This window comes from Mobula hypostoma, chromosome 16 (genome assembly GCF_963921235.1).
Source record: "Mobula hypostoma chromosome 16, sMobHyp1.1, whole genome shotgun sequence".
In the NCBI taxonomy this organism is placed as follows: Eukaryota; Metazoa; Chordata; class Chondrichthyes; order Myliobatiformes; family Myliobatidae; genus Mobula; species Mobula hypostoma.
The window spans coordinates 72,183,603-72,202,941 of record NC_086112.1 but is presented as its reverse complement, the minus strand read 5'-3'; the positions used below and the strand labels follow the sequence as shown (position 1 = coordinate 72,202,941).

The 19,339-nt window shown below is 45.0% G+C and overlaps 1 protein-coding gene across 2 annotated transcripts in view; it reads left to right on the top strand.

Moving 5' to 3' along the window:
- Nucleotides 1-16,095, top strand: part of LOC134357484 (low-density lipoprotein receptor-related protein 8-like) — a 193,278-nt gene extending 177,183 nt beyond the window's left edge. Inside the window, exons 19-20 of one of the 2 annotated variants that reach the window (XM_063069107.1) lie at nt 2,215-2,260; nt 15,651-16,095. In XM_063069107.1, the coding sequence (XP_062925177.1) occupies nt 2,215-2,235 (21 nt within the window). In that variant the 3' untranslated portion in view covers nt 2,236-2,260; nt 15,651-16,095. Of the gene's footprint in view, nt 1-2,214; nt 2,304-15,650 lie in introns of those variants that run through there. The other variant, XM_063069106.1, reaches the window with a different exon arrangement.
- The last annotated feature ends 3,244 nt before the right edge of the window (nt 16,096-19,339 follow it).

Below are 19,339 nucleotides of genomic sequence, written 5' to 3'. Positions count from 1 at the left end.
AGGGTCTTGGGCTATATACGGTATGTTTACTCCTTTCCATAGGCACTGCCCAGTCTGCTGAGATCTTCTAGAAGTGTGTATTTTCCCTATATGCAGTATGTATTTTCATGTGACTAGGTGTTTACTTGCAATATTATATGTGCTATGTGTGCATTGTGCTGTGTGTGACTGTTGGTACTGTGTTTTACACCTTGACCCAGAGGAACACTGTATCGTTTGGCTGTATCCATAGGTACTCATGTATGGGTGAATGACAATTCACCTTGAACTTGAACCATGAGGGCCGGTCAATTGGCATGCCCAGAATTGAGCATCCTGTCATCAGCTAGACCTGGGGTCAAAACTGAAGATTGAATTCTGAATGCCAATCGTAGCAGTATCTCAGTGGAGTAAGGGAAATTACAGTGGTAGGAGTTAGCCAAAGTAAAGTGGAAGGAGATGCTGGGACCAGCAATGGGATGAGTTCCAGGGGAAAATGAGGAAGGTGCAGGATAGATGTATTCCAAAAACAAAGAAATACTCAAATGGCAAAATTATACAACCATGGCTGACAAGGGAAGCCAAAGCTAATGTAAAAGCAAAAGAGAGGGCATATGAAGGGTGATCGATAAGTTTGTGGCCTAAGGTAGAAGAAAATGAGTTATTAACTTCAAACTTTCTGCATTATCACTCAAAGAGTTGAACTGCACGTGCATGTAAGCATCTTGGACCTCCAGGTGGTCCACAGCAGGGGTGATTGATAAGTTAGTGGCCTGAGGTAGAAGGAGATGAGTTATACAGCTCTCGTTACATGCACATGCAGTTCAACTCTTTATGAGTGAAAATGCAGAAAGTTTGGAGTTAATAACTCATCTCCTTCAACCTTAGGCCACGAACTTATCAATCACCCCGTGTTGTGGACCACTTCTGGAGGTCCAAGATGCTGACTTCTACAAAGACGGGATCTGTATGCTCCATGACCGCTGGACTAAGTGTGAATGTAGGAAAAATAAATGTGCTAGGTTTTCTAAAATTGACTCCTTCTACCTTAGGCCACGAACTTATCAATCACACCTCATATGATAGTGCATTTTGGTAAAAGGAACAACAGTACAAACTATTGTCTAAATGGGGAGAAGGTTCAAACATCAGAGGTGCAGAGGGACTTAGGAGTCCACATGCAAGACTCCCAGAAGGTTAATTCACAACCAAGTCAGTGGTAAAGAAGTCAAATGCAATGTTGGCATTTATTTCAAAGGGGTAGACTATAAAAGCAAGGAAATAATGTTGAATCTTTATAAGACACTAGTCAGGCTGCACTTGGAATATTTTCAACAGTTTTGGGCCCCTTATCTCAGAAAGTATGTGTTGTCCTTGGAGAGGGTCTAGAGGAGGTTCATGAGGATGATTCTGGGAATGAAGGGGTTTATATATGAGGAGCGTTTGGCAGCTTTGGGCCCGTACTCACTGGAATTTAGAAGAATGCGTGGGGAACTAGTGTTTGGGTTCAGTACTACACTGCGGGTCAAATGACTGCACTCTTCCAATTAACTAACTTCCCCTCCCCCATCTTCCCCACCCTCACCTTCTTATCCACTTTCCCCTCCTCCCACCACCTTATTCTGGCTTCTCCCCATTATTTTCAATCCTGATGAAGGCTCTCCAGACGAAATGCCAGCTCTTTACTCCCCTCCATAGATAGCGTCTGTCTTGTTCAGCTCCTCCAGTATTCCGTGTGCGTTGCTCAGTTTACTGCCTGCATTTTGTATGTGTTATTTGCGGCTAACAGCTTGCATTTTGTGTGTGTTGCTCACAGTTTAAACCTGCACTTTGTATGTGGTACTCACGGTTAACAGCCTGTTTGTTGTCTAGTTTTGTCTTTTGTAGCTTTTTTGATAGCAAGTAGCTTGTTGAACTGATTCCAAAGTAGCTGATGAGCCATTCCGTTGTCTAACTTCAAACCAAAGCAATTAGCATCAAGAAATAACTTTACGGAGAACTGGAAAAGATCACATTTTGACTAGTGAAAACAATCCAATTTAAAAACAAGTCATGATGATTTGAATTAATCTTCAGACTGACTTTGTTTCCAGTGCAGTTAACTTAATCACTGTTCCAGTACCGAAAGTTGGCAGAAAGTGTAAACTCTCTTTAACTGACAAATGTTTCCCTGCTCTTTTTGTACAAATACCAGCTGGTTTTCAACAGTCTAAAAGTTTGTCTAATCTGTTCCAGGAACCACAAGCATCAAGCTGAAGCTTCAGAACACTTCTTAACCAACGTATGTTCAAATTGGCATTATAATGAAGTAAATATTTGCAACATATTTGTGATGGTTGAATTCATTATTCACACTTTTCACTTCATGTTAATATACCTTTCTGCAACAAATTGGATTCATATTTTATATATGTAATGGCCAAGCTGATCAGTTTCTTATTCCCCACACTGCCCCCATTTGCCATTCTCTCCCTAAATGATTCACAATGTCATTTAATTTATCAGGTTACAGCTCTGTTGCCTTTGTGTTCCTGCTTGTCTCCCTCCGGACTCTGTCCTCATTCCCCCACCCCTAGCCTGGCTTTGCCACTATTTGTCTGCTTCCACCAATGACCGTGGCTCCCAATTCCTCGGCTACCCTCCCCTCCCTTCTGCCTGTCATTCACCTCGCTTCACCACATAATACCTCCTACCCCTGAATCAGCCACACTTTTACCAGAGGCATCTTCTCTCTGCATTCGGACGTGATGCAGGGCCTTGATCTGAAACACTGAAAATTCAACTATTCTACATTAGCTGCTTGATCAGAAGAACTCAGCAGGTCAGCCAGCAATTTTTAGAAGGAAATTCAACAGTTAACGTTTTGACCCCAAGACCTTTCAGGTCCTCATTAAGCATTTTGTGCACATTGTTCAAAAATTCCAGTATCTGCAGAAACTTGACTCTGCTTGATCAGAGTTTCTCCAGCAGTCTGTTCACAGAAAACCAAATGAGTAATGAGGAAATGGTCAGGTCAATGGATACCTTCATAGAATTTAAATGTACCCCTGCTGGGAAATTTGTACTGAAGAAATGGTCAGGTCTACGGGTACTTTCATAGAATTTAAATATACCCCTGCTGGGAAATTGGTACAGGTCTCCCCCGCTTTTCGAACGTTCGCTTTACGAAACCTCACTGTTACGAAAGACCTACATTAGTTACCTGTTTTCACTAACAGAAGGTGTTTTCACTGTTACGAAAAAAGGCAGCGCGCGAAAAAAAAGCAGCACGAGCAGCCGCTCTCCCCGGGAACGGCATTCTAGCCGGCATTGCTTAAACACGTGCCTGTGAGGAGCCGTTTGCAAGATGAGTTCTAAGGTATCGGAAAAGCCTAAAAGAGCTCGTAAGGGTGTTACATTTAGCGTAAAACTAGACATAATTAAGCGTTTCGATCATGGTGAACGAAGTAAGGACAAAGTGAGTTTGGCTTGTGGAAGATGGCGAAGATGATGTTGAAGAGGTTTTGGCATCCCATGACCAAGAACTGATAGATGAAGAGCTGATGCAATTGGAAGAGGAAAGGATAACATTCAAAACCAAATGCAGTAGCGAACGGACCAAAAGTGAAGTCGTCCAGGAACTGAATGTGAAGCAACTGCCTGAGATTTTCTCTGCAATGATAAATATGACTTTAATTTTGAAAGGGTACGTCAGTTTAGGGCATATTTGCAAGATGGTTTGAGTGCTTACAAAGAACTGTGTGATAGAAAAATACGCGAGGCTAAGCAATCAAGCAAGCCTTCAGCAGATGACAAACCTCAACTTTCGACATCGAGGCAGGCAGACATAGAAGAAGATGACCGTCTGTCCTGATCGATGATAAGATGACACCCCCGTGTCCCACCACCCCAACCCCCAGGCCGCAGACAGATACCGATTCACGGAGAATGAAGCGGTAGTCGGGAGACACCCAGCACATCTTTAAGAAAAGAGCCGAAATAAACAAGCTAATTAATTAGGTGCTGCCCGGCATGTAAATGTCAGCCCAGATCAGAGGCGATTGCTGACTGCGTCGCCTCTGATCTGGGCCGACATTTACGTACCAGGCAGCACCTAATTAATTAGCTTGTTTATTTTGGCTTTTCTCTTAAAGATGTGCTGGGTGCGCCCCTGCTACTGCTGGACTGCTGCATTCTTCGCGGATCAGTATCAGTTCGCTGCCCGGAGGGTGGGGGCCACTGCACCACCCCAACCTCCGACCACTCAGCCTAACACACCATCATCAGTGTGCTCGATATCTTCCCAATTCTCGTAAGTGATACTACACTGTACATACATTATTTCTACTTTATATCGGCTGTGTATTTTTACGTGTTATTTAGTATGATTTGGCAGCTTCATAGCTTAAAGGTTACTGGAGAGCGCTTGCGCCGTGTTTTTGCCAACAGCGCTTGCGAGAGATTTTCACTATGGAGAACGGTGCAGGCAATGATTGTAGATAAGTATTTCTACTTTATATAGGCTGTGTATTTATCATATTGTTCCTGCTTTTACTATATATCACTGTTATTTTAGGTTTTATGTGTTATTTGGCATGATTTGGTAGGTTATTTTTGGGTCTGCGAAAGCTCACAAAATTTTCCCATATAGTCATAGTCATAGTCATACTTTATTGATCCCGGGGGAAATTGGTTTTCGTTACAGTTGCACCATAAATAATAAATAGTAATAGAACCATAAATAGTTAAATAGTAATATGTAAATTAGGCCAGTAAATTATGAAATAAGTCCAGGACCAGCCTATTGGCTCAGGGTGTCTGACCCTCCAAGGGAGGAGTTGTAAAGTTTGATGGCCACAGGCAGGAATGACTTCCTATGACGCTCTGTGCTGCATCTTGGTGGAATGAGTCTCTGACTGAATGTACTCTTGTGCCCACCCAGTACATTATGTAGTGGATGGGAGACATTGTCCAAGATCGCATGCAACTTAGCCAGCATCCTCTTTTCAGACACCACCGTCAGAGAGTCCAGCTCCATCCCCACAACATCACTGGCCTTACGAATGAGTTTGATTCTGTTTTTGTCTGCTACCCTTAGCCTGCTTTGTGTCCTTTGACCAGTCCAGTTTATTGTCAATTCTTATCCCCAGGTATTTGTAATCCTCCATGTCCACACTGACCCCCTGGATGGAAACAGGGGTCACCGGTACCTTAGCTCTCCTCAGGTCTACCACCAGCTCCTTAGTCTTTTTCACATTAAACTGCAGATAATTCTGCTCACACCATGTGACAAAGTTTCCTACCGTAGCCCTGTACTCAGCCTCATCTCCCTTGCTGATGCATCCAACTATGGCAGAGTCATCCGAAAACTTCTGAAGATGACAAGACTCTGTGCAGTAGTTGAAGTCTGATGTGTAAATGGTGAAGAGAAAGGGAGACAAGACAGTCCCCTGTGGAGCCCCAGTGCTGATGATCACTCTGTGGGACACTCAGTGTTGCAGGCACACGTACTGTGGTCTGCCAGTCAGGTAATCAAGAATCCATGACACCAGGGAAGCATCCACCTGCATCACTGTCAGCTTCTCCCCCAGCAGAGCAGGGCGGATGGTGTTGAATGCACTGGAGAAGTCAAAAAACATGACCCTCACAGTGCTCGCTGGCTTGTCCAGGTGGGCATTGACACGGTTCAGCAGGTAGACGATGGCATCCTCAACTCCTAGTCGGGGCGGGTAGGCGAACTGGAGGGGATCTAAGGATCTAAGTAAGGATCCATAGGCCGGAGCAATTCCAGAACAAGTCTCTCCAGGGTCTTCATGATGTGGGAGGTGATATATAAATAAATAGTAATTGCTTATTCACTTTACGACATTCCAGCTTACGAACCATTTCATAGGAACGCTCTACCTTCGGATGGAGGGGGAAACCTGTACCACAAATTTGACACTATTTGAAATGCTTTCAGCTGTTGGGCATACAATATTTGATTGATTCCGGTACATTGGCTCACATTGGGACCAGAAAATCTTGGCCAATTAAGTGACCGCTCCAATTAACCAAAGTTTCATTGAAATAGTTAAGAAGTTTTAAAAGACAAACTACTGTTTAACTGAGTAACAAATTATGTATTTAAATGAAATACAGAACAAATTAGAACACTACCAATACTACTACAGTACTTAAAACTGTCTATTAATTCCTAATAGTTGGTTTGGTAGTCGGTCATCTGTCATATCTGACACTGACAGGTATCCTGTTGTGGAGGGTTTTTAAAGTGGGAACATTGCTGCTCTGTGGAAGTTCAATTCTCTTGACCTACAAAGGGTCTTCCTTGGTTGCAGCATTGAGCATGATTTCTTCTGTGCCTTGGTATGCCCTTCGCTCTCCACAGAGCACTGCAGAACCACCTCCCTGTCCGTTGAAGCTCACTGTAGATTTCAGCCACCTAGTCTGCCTGAGCTGACTTCACATGCTAGGGCAGGCATGGCCCTACCTGACAGGGGCATGAAACCACCGGCTACCCTGGTTTAGCATGCCTATGAAAATGGTGTAACAACAGGAAAATGGTGTTCCTGTTGTCGTATGCATACAGCTCCTTGGAGACACAGGTGAGCATACACAGGTGAGTGCATACAGCTCCTTGGATCACAGGTGAGCGTATGCTGCCGTGTTCTTTTGGTTGACTGTAACCAAACAAAATCAGTGCATACGCTTAGTGCAGATAATGGTCTGCAAACAATGCTTTTGATGACTGCATCCTCCAAATCTTTATTTACATTTTACCACTCAAGATGATTGTCAATGCCTTCATAGTTCCTAACTTGTTGAAGTAGTGAAATCATTTCATTTTCACTCCTGGCTGTTTCTGACAACTCCAAGCCTGAATGCTTGAAACCACAGTGAACAAAACAGTTCTGAAACGATCTACTGTTTCTTACTCACCAAATATCCTTGACAAAAGGTCACTGCTTTTTGAACACAGATACACAAGATCTACCTACTAAATCATTTAGAGAAAAAAACAGCTCAGATTGTACTGCCAATTTGAGGCCTTTCATTTTGGCTAATTGTATTTGAATTACACAAAGTACTTTGTCAAATTTTCAAATTAATTCAAACAAGAAAACACTGTAACTAGCATATCTTTCTTTAAGAATATTACAATACTTCACACCTTTAATTCTAAGTTTCATTATTTAACTTTATTTCAACATGAAAAATAAATGAATAAAAATTGACTGTTGCACTCAGTATTGGTAAGTATGATGTTGTGGGAATAACAGAGACATGGCTTCAGGTGGACAGGGCCTGGCAAATGAATATTCAAGGATATATGTCCTATCGAAAGGACAGACTGATGGGCAGAGGGGGTGGGGTGGCTCAGTTGGTGAGGAATGATATTCAGTCCCTTGCGAGGGGGGACGTAGAATCAGGAGACATATCAGGAGATATAGATAGAACTGAGAAATTCTAAGGGTAGAAAGACCCTACTGGGAGTTACCTACAGGCCCCCAAACAGTAGTCTGGATGTAGGGTGTAAGTTGAATCAAGAGTTAAAATTGGCATGTCGCAAAGGTAATGCTACAGTTGTAATGAGGGATTTCATCATGCAGGTAGACTGGAGGAATCAGGTTGGTACTGGACCCCAAGAAAGGGAGTTTGTGGAGTCCCTCCGAGATGGATTCTTAGAACAGCTTGTACTGGAGTCTACCAGAGAGAACGCAATTCTAGATTTAGTGTTATGCAATGAACCGGATTTGATCAGGGACCTCGAGGTAAAGGAGCCATTAGGAGGTAGTGACCATAATATGATAAGTTTTAATCTACAATTTGAGAGGGAGAAAGGAAACTCGGAAGTGTCAGTATTACAGTTGAACAAAGGGAACTATGGTGCTATGAGGGAGGAGCTGGCCAAAGTTCAATGGAACAATACCCTAGCAGGGATGACAGTGGAACAGCAATGGCAAGTGTTTCTGGGAATAATGCGGAAGGTGCAGGATCAGTTCATTCCAAAGAGGAAGAAAGATCCTAAGGGGAGTAAGGTGATGCTGTGGCTGACAAGGGAAGTAATGGACAGTATAAAAATAAAAGAGAAGAAGTATAACATAGCAAAGATGAGTGGGAAGCCAGAGGATTGGGAAACTTTTAAAGAGCAACAGAAGGTAACTAAAAAGGCAATACGCGGAGAAAAAATGAGGTACGAAGGTAAACTAGCGAAGAATATAAAGGAGGATAGTAAAAGCTTCTTTAGGTATGTGAAAAGGAAAAAAAATAGTTAAGACCAATTTTGGACCCTTGAAGACAGATGCGGATGAATTTATTATGGGGAACAAGGAAATGGCAGACGAGTTGAACAGGTACTTTGGATCTGTCTTCACTAGGGAAGACACAAACAATCTCCCAGATGTAATAGTGGCCAAAGGACCTAGGGTAATGAATGAATTGAAGGAAATATATATTAGGCAGGAAATGGTGTTGGATAGGCTGTTGGGTCTGAAGGCTGATAAGTCCCCGGGACTTGATGGTCTGCATCCCAGGGTACTTAAGGAGATGGCTTTAGAAATCGTGGACGCATTGGTAATCATTTTCCAATGTTCTATAGATTCAGGATCAGTTCCTGTGGATTGGAGGATGGCTAATGTTGTCCCTCTCTTCAAGAAAGGAGGGAGAGAGAAAACAGGGAGTTATAGACCGGTTAACCTGACATTGGGTGGTGGGAAAGATGCTGGAGTCAATTATAAAATATGAGTTTATGACATATCTGGATAGCAGTAATAGGATTGGTCCAAGACAGCATGGATTTACGAAGGGGAAATCATGCTTGACTAATCTTCTGGAATTTTTTGAGGATGTAAATATGAAAATGGACAAGGGAGAGCCAGTGGATGTGGTGTACCTGGACTTTCAGAAAGCCTTTGATAAAGTCCCACATAGGAGATTAGTGGGCAAAATTAGGGCACATGGTATTGGGGGCAGAGTACTGAAAGGATTGAAAAATGGCTGGCTGACAGAAAACAAAGAGTAGCGATTAACGGGTCCCTTTCGGAATGGCAAGCGGTGACCAGTGGGGTACCGCAGGGTTCAGTGCTGGGACCGCAGCTGTTTACAGTATATATTAATGATTTAGATGAGGGAATTAAAAGTAACATTAGCAAATTTGCCGATGACACAAAGCTGGGTGGCAGTGTGAAATGTGAGGAGGATGTTATGAGAATGCAGGGTGACTTGGACAGGCTGGGTGAGTGGGCGGATGCATGGCAGATGCAGTTTAATGTGGATAAATGTGAGGTTATCCACTTTGGTGGTAAGAATGGGAAGGCAGATCATTATCTAAATGGAGTCAAGTTAGGAAAAGGGGAAGCACAACGAGATCTAGGTGATCTTGTACATCAGTCACTGAAAGCAAGCATGCAAGTACAGCAGGCAGTGAAGAAAGCTAATGGCATACTGGCCTTTAGAACAAGGGGAATTGAGTATAAGAGCAAAGAGGTCCTTCTGCAGCTGTACAGCTGTGTGCAGTTGTGGTCTCCAAATTTGAGGAAGGACATTCTTGCTATTGAGGGAGTGCAGCGTAGGTTCACAAGGTTAATTCCCGGGATGGCGGGACTGTCATATGTCAAAAGATTGGAGCGACTGGGCTTGTATACTCTGGAATTTAGAAGGCTGAGAGGGGATCTTATTTAAACATATAAGATTATTAAGGGATTGGACACGCTGCAGGCAGGAAGCATGTTCCCGCTGATGGGTGAGTCCAGAACCAGAGGCCACAGTTTAAGAATAAGGGGTAGGCCATTTAGAATGGAGTTGAGTAAAAACTTTTTCACCCAGAGAGTGGTGGATATATGGAATGCTCTGCCCCAGAAGGCTGTGGAGGCCAAGTCTCTGGATGCTTTCAAGAAAGAGATGGATAGAGCTCTTAAAGATAGCGGAATCGAGGGTTATGGGGATAAGGCAGGAACTGGATACAGATTGTGGATGATCAGCCATGATCACAGTGAATGGTGGTGCTGGCTCGAAGGGCCAAATGGCCTACTCCTGCACCTATTGTCTATTGTCTATTGTCAGTGTGATGACTGGGGCTGAATACGTATTGCTAGTTCCCTGAAATTTGGCTCGTAACTACAGACAGCCAGACTGAGACAGTCTGTGAGGTGTCTGTCAGTAAGTCAGCTCCTGTACTTAGATTTAATCATTTTCATCTGTGAAAATGCAATTTCACATAGATAAGTTGACCTGAAGTAGGCACTGACTTTTAGTGCTATAAAACCAACGTGCACACTGCACATTGCTGGGGCCCCATCAGTAGTAATTGCCACCAGTTTATGAATGGGGTTGTCATTTTCACGGACATATTTTTTAAACTCATTGTAAGTATCCTCAGCTCTCGTTCTCACCTTTAATTGCAAAAGAGTGAGGAAGTCCTCCTTCGTTGTAAAATCCTGGAAAGCCATTCTGACAAAAACAACAAGCTGAGCTGTTTGCATTACATCCAGGGATTCATTGAATTGTAGTGAAAAATACCCACGTCCTCTGACAGTGACTCTACCCTCCTTGTCACTGTTGCAGGGCCAAGTGGTACATTATGTATTGCCATTGTGATGTCATTTTTGTTTTTAAAGTCATTAAAAACAGTCTCTGCGGTAATGGCCATTGCTTCCTTGAATAAATCGCCATCTGTAATAGGCTTCTTGTGTTTAGCCAAAAGGTGACTTACATGAAATGATGCTTCAATAGCTGCCTTATTCTGAGCAGCATGTTTTGTGAAAAACAATTGCTGGGCCTTCAACCCCGATTTCAGCTCCTCAACTTTCCAGGCACGAATTGCGCTCTTTGGGGGGGTAGGTGTCTTTAAATTCCTGGTGGTTGGTGTTGTGGTGCTGCTCCAGATTCCCTCTTTTAGTCAGTGCTTGTGTTTGGTGGCACAACATACATACACACTTGTCTTTCACCAAGGTAAACAGAAATTCCTCTTCCCATTCTGGATGGAATTTGTACATTTTCGCCTTCTTTCATGAAGCCTCTGCCATGCTATCAGGATATCACGAGCCAGTGCTGTATATTGATGTTTGCGACAGTCTGTACTTTTATCCAGTGGTCCCCAACCTCCGGGCTGTGAAGAATGCAGCGGTACAACAGTGGCCGGAATGCACCCAGCTCATCTTTAAGAAAAAAAGCCGAAATAAACAAGCTAAATAATTATGTGCTGCCCGGCACGTAAATGTCGGCCCAGATCAGAGGTGACGCAATCAGCAATCGCTTCTGATCTGGACCGACATTTATGTGCCAGGCGTCACCTAATTATTTAGCTTGTTTATTTCAGCGTTTTTCTTAAAGATGTGCTGGGTGCGTTCCGACTACAGCTGTACCGCTGCATTCTTCGTGGCCCGGTGATTGGGGACCACTGCATATCTAATTTAATTGGTCACTATAATGCAGCACAGGCTACGCTGAAAACGCAGTGCATGGTGGAGGCGCTACACACATGCACACTGGGCAGAGAGAACAGAACTAAAACCCCGCAACCTTGAAACAATCTCTCTTTACAAGCAGCTTTGTAGCAAAAGTATTGCTATATTACCATTATCCTAATTAGTATTACTTATTTTTATAATGTTCACATTACAACAGTATTTGTGTATTTATTTTTGATTTTTTTCGGGATCTACTGGGAAAGTCTCAAAGATCGACCGGTCGATCTCGATAGACAGGTTGGCAACCCCTAGCATAGTGTCTAAGGGTCACATAACTGACACTAGTTAGAAACTATTCAGCGACAGTCTCCTAGCCCAATTAAGGGACATCTGAGCCATGCCATGCTTTCACCTACCATTGGGCAGAAGCTACAGAAGTCTGAACTCCCACACAACCAGGTCCAAAGAACAACTGATAAGTCTGGAGCATTAGGTGTCACAGAATCCAAGGAGCGCTGGTTAAGTGGAGTCAAAATTCCCTTGGAACTAGGAAGCAGAATACAGAACCTGAAGGTTGTTTCTCGGAATGGCAGCCAGTGATTAGTGGTGCGCCACAGGGATTGGAGATGGGACTCTTGTTATTCATTATTTAGATAAATGATTTGGTTGAGAATGTTCAAGGCTTGATCAGTACGTTTGTGAATGACGTGAAGTTATGTGGGGTTGTTGATAGTGAGGAAGGTTATCATAGATTACGGGGCATTTTGATCAATTAGAGAAGTGGGCTGAGGAGTGGCAAATGGATTTCAATGGAGATAAGTGCGAGGTGATGCATCTTGGAAAGTCAAATGACTGTAAAGCTTATACTATGAATGGCATAATACTCGGGAGTATAATGAAACAGAGGGACCTAGGAGTAGAAAGGCATAGTTCATTGACAGCCATTTCACAGGTAGACATGGAAGGCATTTAGCACACTGGCCTTCATCAGTCAGGGCACTGAGAATAGGGGTTGGGAAACTCACTGAGAATAGGGTTTGGGAAACTCACTGAGAATAGGGGTTGGGAAACTCACTGAGAATAGGGGTTGGGAAACTCACTGAGAATGGGGGCTGGGAAACTCACTGAGAATAGGGTTTGGGAAACTCACTGAGAATAGGGGTTGGGAAACTCACTGAGAATAGGGGTTGGGAAACTTACTGATGAGGCCATGCTTGGAGTATAGTGTACAGTTTTGGTCACTCCATCATAAGAGAGATGTAAAGAGTGCAGAAACAATTTGTGAGGATGTTGCTAAACTAGAGAGCTTGGTTATAGGGAGAGGTTGGGTGACATATAGAAACGTTTAAAATTAGAAGAGGCATAGACAAGGTGGGTGGTAAAAGTCTTTTCCTGAGGGTAATGGAGTCCAAAACTAGGGGGCATAGATTTAGAGTGAAAAGGGAAAGATTTTAAAGGAACCTGGGACAATCTTTTCACACTGATGGTGGTGAGTATATGTAATGATCTGCCAGAGAAAGTGGTTGGGACAGGTACAATATTATCACTTAAGAAGCACCTGGACAGGTACATGGAGGGGGTGGGGGAATTAGATGGATATTGGCTGAATGCAGGAAATTGAGACTGGCTGGGTGTGCACCATAGTAAAGGTGGGAATGTTTGGCCGAAGGGGCTATACTTGTGCTGTATTGTTGTATGACTCTAAGCCTGAAAGCTCGTACCACCATGGTCAAGAACAGCAAGTATGCTGCTGTTGTGAGACTATCAAATGGTCCCCTGGCATGATACGATGGACACTAAACCTCGCAATCTCTTCATGTTGGTTTCTGCACCGAATGTCCTCTGTAACTGTAGTACTTTATTCTGCATTGTTTTTCCCATGTTACCTCAATGCACTGATGTAATGAAGTGATCTGTATGAATGTGATGTGAAACAAAGTTTTTATTGTACTTTGGTATACTGTATGTAACAATAATAAACCAAATTACCTTTGATATTCAGCTTTAGGCTCTCCTGACCTAAGGAAAAGATACCGTCTAAGCCCTCATAATTTTTTAAACTTCTAAGGTCACCCCTCAGCCTGAGATGTTCCAGTGAGAATTTTTATTTAGAGATACAGTGTGGAATAGGCCTTGCTGCTGAATTGCCAAGCAACCCCTGACAACCAAGTTAATGCTAACCGAATTACAGGACAGTAAATATGCTGCTGAAGTGGGTGAGGGAGGAGGGGGAGATCAATGCTCTGTTGCTGCTTGTGTCGGGGTTGAGAGGGAGCTCTGGAGTTCTAGTGTTTTTCTGGCATTTACTCTTTTGGGGTTCTGTTCAGTGTGTCATGGATGTTTGAGAAGAGCAAGAATTTCAGGTTGTATACATCCTCTGATTTTAAAAATTGAACTATTTGATATAAATAACTGGGATGAAAATGTGGATGGTTGAGTTAATAAGTTCCCAGGCAATGCAAAGATTGGTGATCTCAGGATAATGTGGGAGATTGCCAATGGATACAAAAGGATATAGGTAGTTGCAGATATGAGCAGACAAATGGCAGATGGAGTTTAATCCAACCAAATGAAAGATATTGCATTCTGAGAGATCAAATGTAAAGAAACAATGCACTGTTAATGGCAAAACACAATGTCCAAGCCGATAGGTCCCTGGAAGAGGACGCAGAGGTCAATAGGGTGGTAAAGGTGTAATGTGTCAGTCAAGGCATTGAGTTCAAGAACCAGAAAGTTATGTTGCAGCTTTATAGAACTCCAGGGTGAATCTGGAGCCTTGCATTCAATTCTGGTCATCCCAATGTAAAAAAGATGTGGAGGCTTTAGAGAGAATGCAGAGGCGTTTACCAGGATGCTGCCTTTATTAGAGGGCATATGCTACAAGCAGAGGTTGTAAAAACTTGGGTTGTTTTCTCTGGAGCGGTGGAGGTTGAGGGGAGATCTGATAGAGGTTTATAAGATTATGAGAAGCATAGATAGTGTAGGCCAAAGGATTTCTTATGCTGTACTGTTCGATGTTCTATAATAATACTCCATTTGTGACTCCTGGCTTCACGTAGATTTGAATGATTGTCCCAAGAGGATCCACTCCTTCCCAAGATATCATCTGATTCTAATATACTTTTAAAAGTTGATGAGTTTCTCTTTAATCTTGCTTTAGGTTAGTAGCCTGTAACTGATATACACTTCCTTTTTCTTCTTCAAACCTTCAGTTTCTGTGTCTTACTCCCACGGGAATATGTTGACTCTGAACTCTTACTGTTTCACTTTTAAATGCTTCTCATTCATCAGATGCTTTTCCCTGCATTTCCACTTTCATCAGGTGTGAAGAGAGACCTAGGGGAGGATGGTTAGGAGCACAGTCACAATATGAGACCGAAACTGAGACTGAGACTAAACTAGACACCAGATGAGAACCCAAAATTAAGCTAGTGATTGAGCACCAAACTCCATTTCAGATGCTCTTTAAATATTAAAATCCTGGTTCCAAAACGTGGCTTCCAATTAGAGGGGCAGGCCTGGATCTTTAAGGGGCCAAGCTAGGTATCCATATTCCGGAGAGTCAGAGCATCTAAACCCTGGAGGCTGGGGTGGTCGGGTGCTTCCCCCATGACTGACTCCTGACGTCCCTGGTTGCTTGGAGAGACGACCGTAATCATGGATGAGAGCCGGATCGAAGATGTCCCCTTCAGGAACCCAGCACCATTCCTCAGGTCCGAATCCTGCCCAGTCCATGAGGAACTGCTGAACAGTTCATGAATCCAGAATTCTTTTTACTGTGAAGATCTGTTCTCCATCAACAAACCTGGGTGGTGGAGAGACTAAAGGACTGGTCTTCACAGGTTTTAATTTGGGAATAAGGGAGGTGGGATTGACCTTGAGGGTCTTGGGAGCTGCAAGGTGTACACCACTGGGTTGGCTTTCTTGAGAACCTTGGAGGGTCCAATGAACTTGGGCACCAATTTCCTAAACTCCACCCAGAGAAGTAAACCCTGAGTAGACAGCCACAGCTGATGCTCAGGCTACTAAGCTGGTCTCCATCTTCTCTTGTGGTTTGCCTTTATTTCAGCCTTCCTGTCTTGAGCCCAACAAGATCTCCTTACCCTAGTCCACTTTTCCTTGCAGCACTGGATGAGATATTCGGCCTCCTGCTCAGGGAAGTGTGGCAGACGATACCCAAATTGGCATTCAAACAGGGTCAACCGATGCGCAGAATGCTGTAAAATGCTGTGGGGGACCTGTACCCCTTCAATTGTTCACACTACTCATCTGGTTTTTCCTCAGGCCAGGCATCTTGGTTCCATATCTTGGTTCACACACTCCCTTAAGCCATTCGACTGTGGATGAAATCCAGAGGAAAGACTCGCTGTTGTCCCAATCAGTTTCCAGAATACCTTCCAAAAACATGATGCTGAGGTCCGTGATCCACCACAATGTCCACTGGAAAACTGTGGATCCTGAAGCCCGGGTGCAGGACAATTTTGGCCATCACCACTGCAGATGGTAGTTTCGTTAATGCAATGAATTTGCAGGCCTTTGAAAACAATGTACAATTAACATGACGAAAGCCTTCTCCCAGGAAGGTGGAAGATCCGTGACAAAGACCATGGAGATGTATGCCCATGGTGCCTGGAACCTATAGGATGGCCGCCCAGGGCAGTTGTGGGCACGGGCTGGCTCAACTCCTGCAGAGGTATATTGTGCTGACGAGCGGTCTCCAAGTGCAAGATATTACCAGCTGCCCAAGAATCTGCAAAAGCTCTTGCTGACTCTTTCCCAAGGGAAGTGGAACTGTGATGCATTGAGGCAGGGTTCGGGCTAGACCTCTTGAGGTAATCAGCCACGCTCTTCGGCCAAAGTCTGAAACTCAATGGTGCAGTCGGCTGCTGACCGACTGCCCTGATGCACCTTCATCAGACAGTCGGAGGTTCTGTTTACTCCGGAAGGATGCTGCAACATTCTCTTCATGGCAGCCACAGAGATCCGACCTTCGCCCACGGAGATCCGACTTTCGCCCATGGAGATCCGGCCTTCGCCCACGGAGATCCGGCTTTCCCCCACGGAGATCCGACCTTCCCCCACGGAGATCCGGCCTTCCCCCACAGAGATCCAACCTTCCCCCACGGAGATCTGGCCTTCCCCCACGGAGATCCGGCTTTCCCCCACGGAGATCCGACCTTCGCCCACGGAGATCTGACCTTCCCCCATAGAGATCCGGCTTTCCCCCACAGAGATCCGACCTTTCCCTCATGGAGATCCGACCTTCCCCCACGGAGATCCGGCCTTCGCCCATGGAGATCCGACCTTCCCCCACGGAGATCCGGCCTTCCCCCACGGAGATCCGGCCTTCCTCCACGGAGATCCGGCTTTCCCCCACGGAGATCCGACCTTCGCCCACGGAGATCTGACCTTCCCCCATAGAGATCCGGCTTTCCCCCACAGAGATCCGACCTTTCCCTCATGGAGATCCGACCTTCCCCCACGGAGATCCGGCCTTCGCCCACGGAGATCCGACCTTCCCCCACGGAGATCAGGCTTTCCCCCATGGAGATCCGGCCTTCGCACACGGAGATCCGACCTTCCCCCACGGAGATCCGGCCTTCCCCCACGGAGATCCGGCTTTCCTCCACGGAGATCCGACCTTCCCCCACGGAGATCCGGCTTTCCCGCACGGAGATCCGGCCTTCGCCCACGGAGATCCGACCTTCCCCCACGGAGATCCGGCCTTCCCCCACGGAGTTCCAGCTTTCCCACACGGAGATCCGGCCTTCGCCCATGGAGATCCGACCTTCCCCCACGGAGATCCGGCTTTCCCCCATGGAGATCCGGCTTTCCCTCATGGAGATCCGACCTTCCCCCACGGAGATCCATTCTTCGCCCACGGAGATCCGACCTTCTCCCACGGAGATCCGGCCTTCCCCCACGGAGATCCGACCTTCGCCCACGGAGATCCGGCTTTCCCTCACGGAGATCCAACCTTCGTCTACGGAGATCCGGCCTTCCCCCACGGAGATCCGACCTTCGCCCACAGAGATCCGACCTTCCCCCACGGAGATCCGACCTTCCCCTACGGAGTTCTGGCGTTCCCTCACGGAGATCCGACCTTCGCCCATGGAGATCCGACCTTCGCCCACAATGTGCAGTCGCCCAGGTTAGGTCTCTCCCGGTCAGGAGAGAGATCATGAAGGCCAGCTTTCAGTGCTCTGTAGGGAATCAGGACGGCTGGAGATCATGAAGGCCAGCTTTCAGCGCTCTGTAGGGAATCAGGACGGCTGGAGTTCAAACACCAATGAACACTGTGAGGAAGCCACAGTGAAACCCTGGGCTGCCACATCGCCCGATCGATTCTGGCTGCTTTTTAACAACCATTTTGTCATGGTGACCTGGAGGGCATGTATCTCCCAGGCCTGTCTTGAAATGTTGTCATTGTGGCTGTCCACAGTGGACGAGAGGCTTCGATGCCCTGCTGGGTCCATGTCAGGCTCAGTCGTACTGTGATGAGAGTCTGAGACAAAAGGATGGTCAGGACCCAAATCCTGGAGTATCAGAGACTAGATTCGACACACAACATTAAAATCCTGGCGCCAAAACATGGCTTCCAATTAGCGGTTCTGGACTTTTAAAGGGACAGTGCCAGCAATCCATATTCCGGGGCGTTAGATCGTCTAAACCCCAGAGGCGGTCAGATGCATGTTGTAACACCAAGTACCGTCTCAAAAAAATAAATGATTTATCACATTTCTGTCAAATTCTTGTCAAATTTTTAACAAATCAAAGCTGCATTCTTGAGATAATAAACTTTAATTTCCTGATCGATCACATGCTGATCATTCCATGCATTCCAGTCCCACGAAGTAAGTGAGCTAGAGAATACTAATTACTCACTATCTACTCTACACGCTTTAAACACTTCGAATCTTAACTGAATGCCGTACACTGATTCAGATATGTCCACTTTCTCACTGTGATTGACAATAAAATCAAGAAATTGATCCTAGGTTCACAGGTGATTCATTTTGCGTTTAGGAAATTTTGAAAACACACTGACAAAATGGGTTTCAGACAGCAGGTGCAAAGCTGTTTAATGTCATGACAGTCACTAAAGGTAGAATCCTGTGGATCCTTTAAGATAAGATCATTCAGAATCCTTTGAAAGAATGGGTGGCAGGTAGGCTGCAATAAGAGAATGCAGGTCATATCTAGGTTCTTGTGAATTGAACATAATCTGGTCAGTTACCAAGTTAGAAAAGTAGCTTTGAACGGAATCTGCACAGCAATTGATAGCCACATCCCTGTAGCAGCCAACAAATCCATCCTATCAACCCCAAATCCATCCTGTCATCATCAAATCTATCCTGTCATCATCAAATCCATCCTGTCATCCCCAAATCCATCCTGTCATCATCAAATCCATCCTGTTGTCCCTGAATCCATCCTGTCATCCTCAAACCCACCCTGTCATTCCCGAATCCATCCTGTCATCCCCAAATCCATCCTGTCATCCCGGAATCTATCCTGTCATCCTCAAATCCATCCTGTTGTCCCTGAATCCATCCTGTCATCCTCAAACCCATCCTGTCATCCCCAAATCCATCCTGTCATCCCGGAATCTATCCTGTCACCCTCAAATCCATCCTGTCATCCCCAAATCCATCCAGTCATCCCTAAACCCATCCTGTCATCCCCAAATCCATCCTGTCACCCTCAAATCCATCCTGTTGTCCCTGAATCCATCCTGTCATCCTCAAATCCATCCTGTCATCATCAAATCCATCTTGTCATCCCAGAATCCATCCTGTCACCCTCAAATCCATCCTGTTGTCCCTGAATCCATCCTGTCATCCTCAAATCCATCCTGTCATCATCAAATCCATCTTGTCATCCCCAATTCCATCCTGTTATCATCAAATCCATCCTGTCACCCTCAAATCCATCCTGTTGTCCCTGAATCCATCCTGTCATCCTCAAATCCA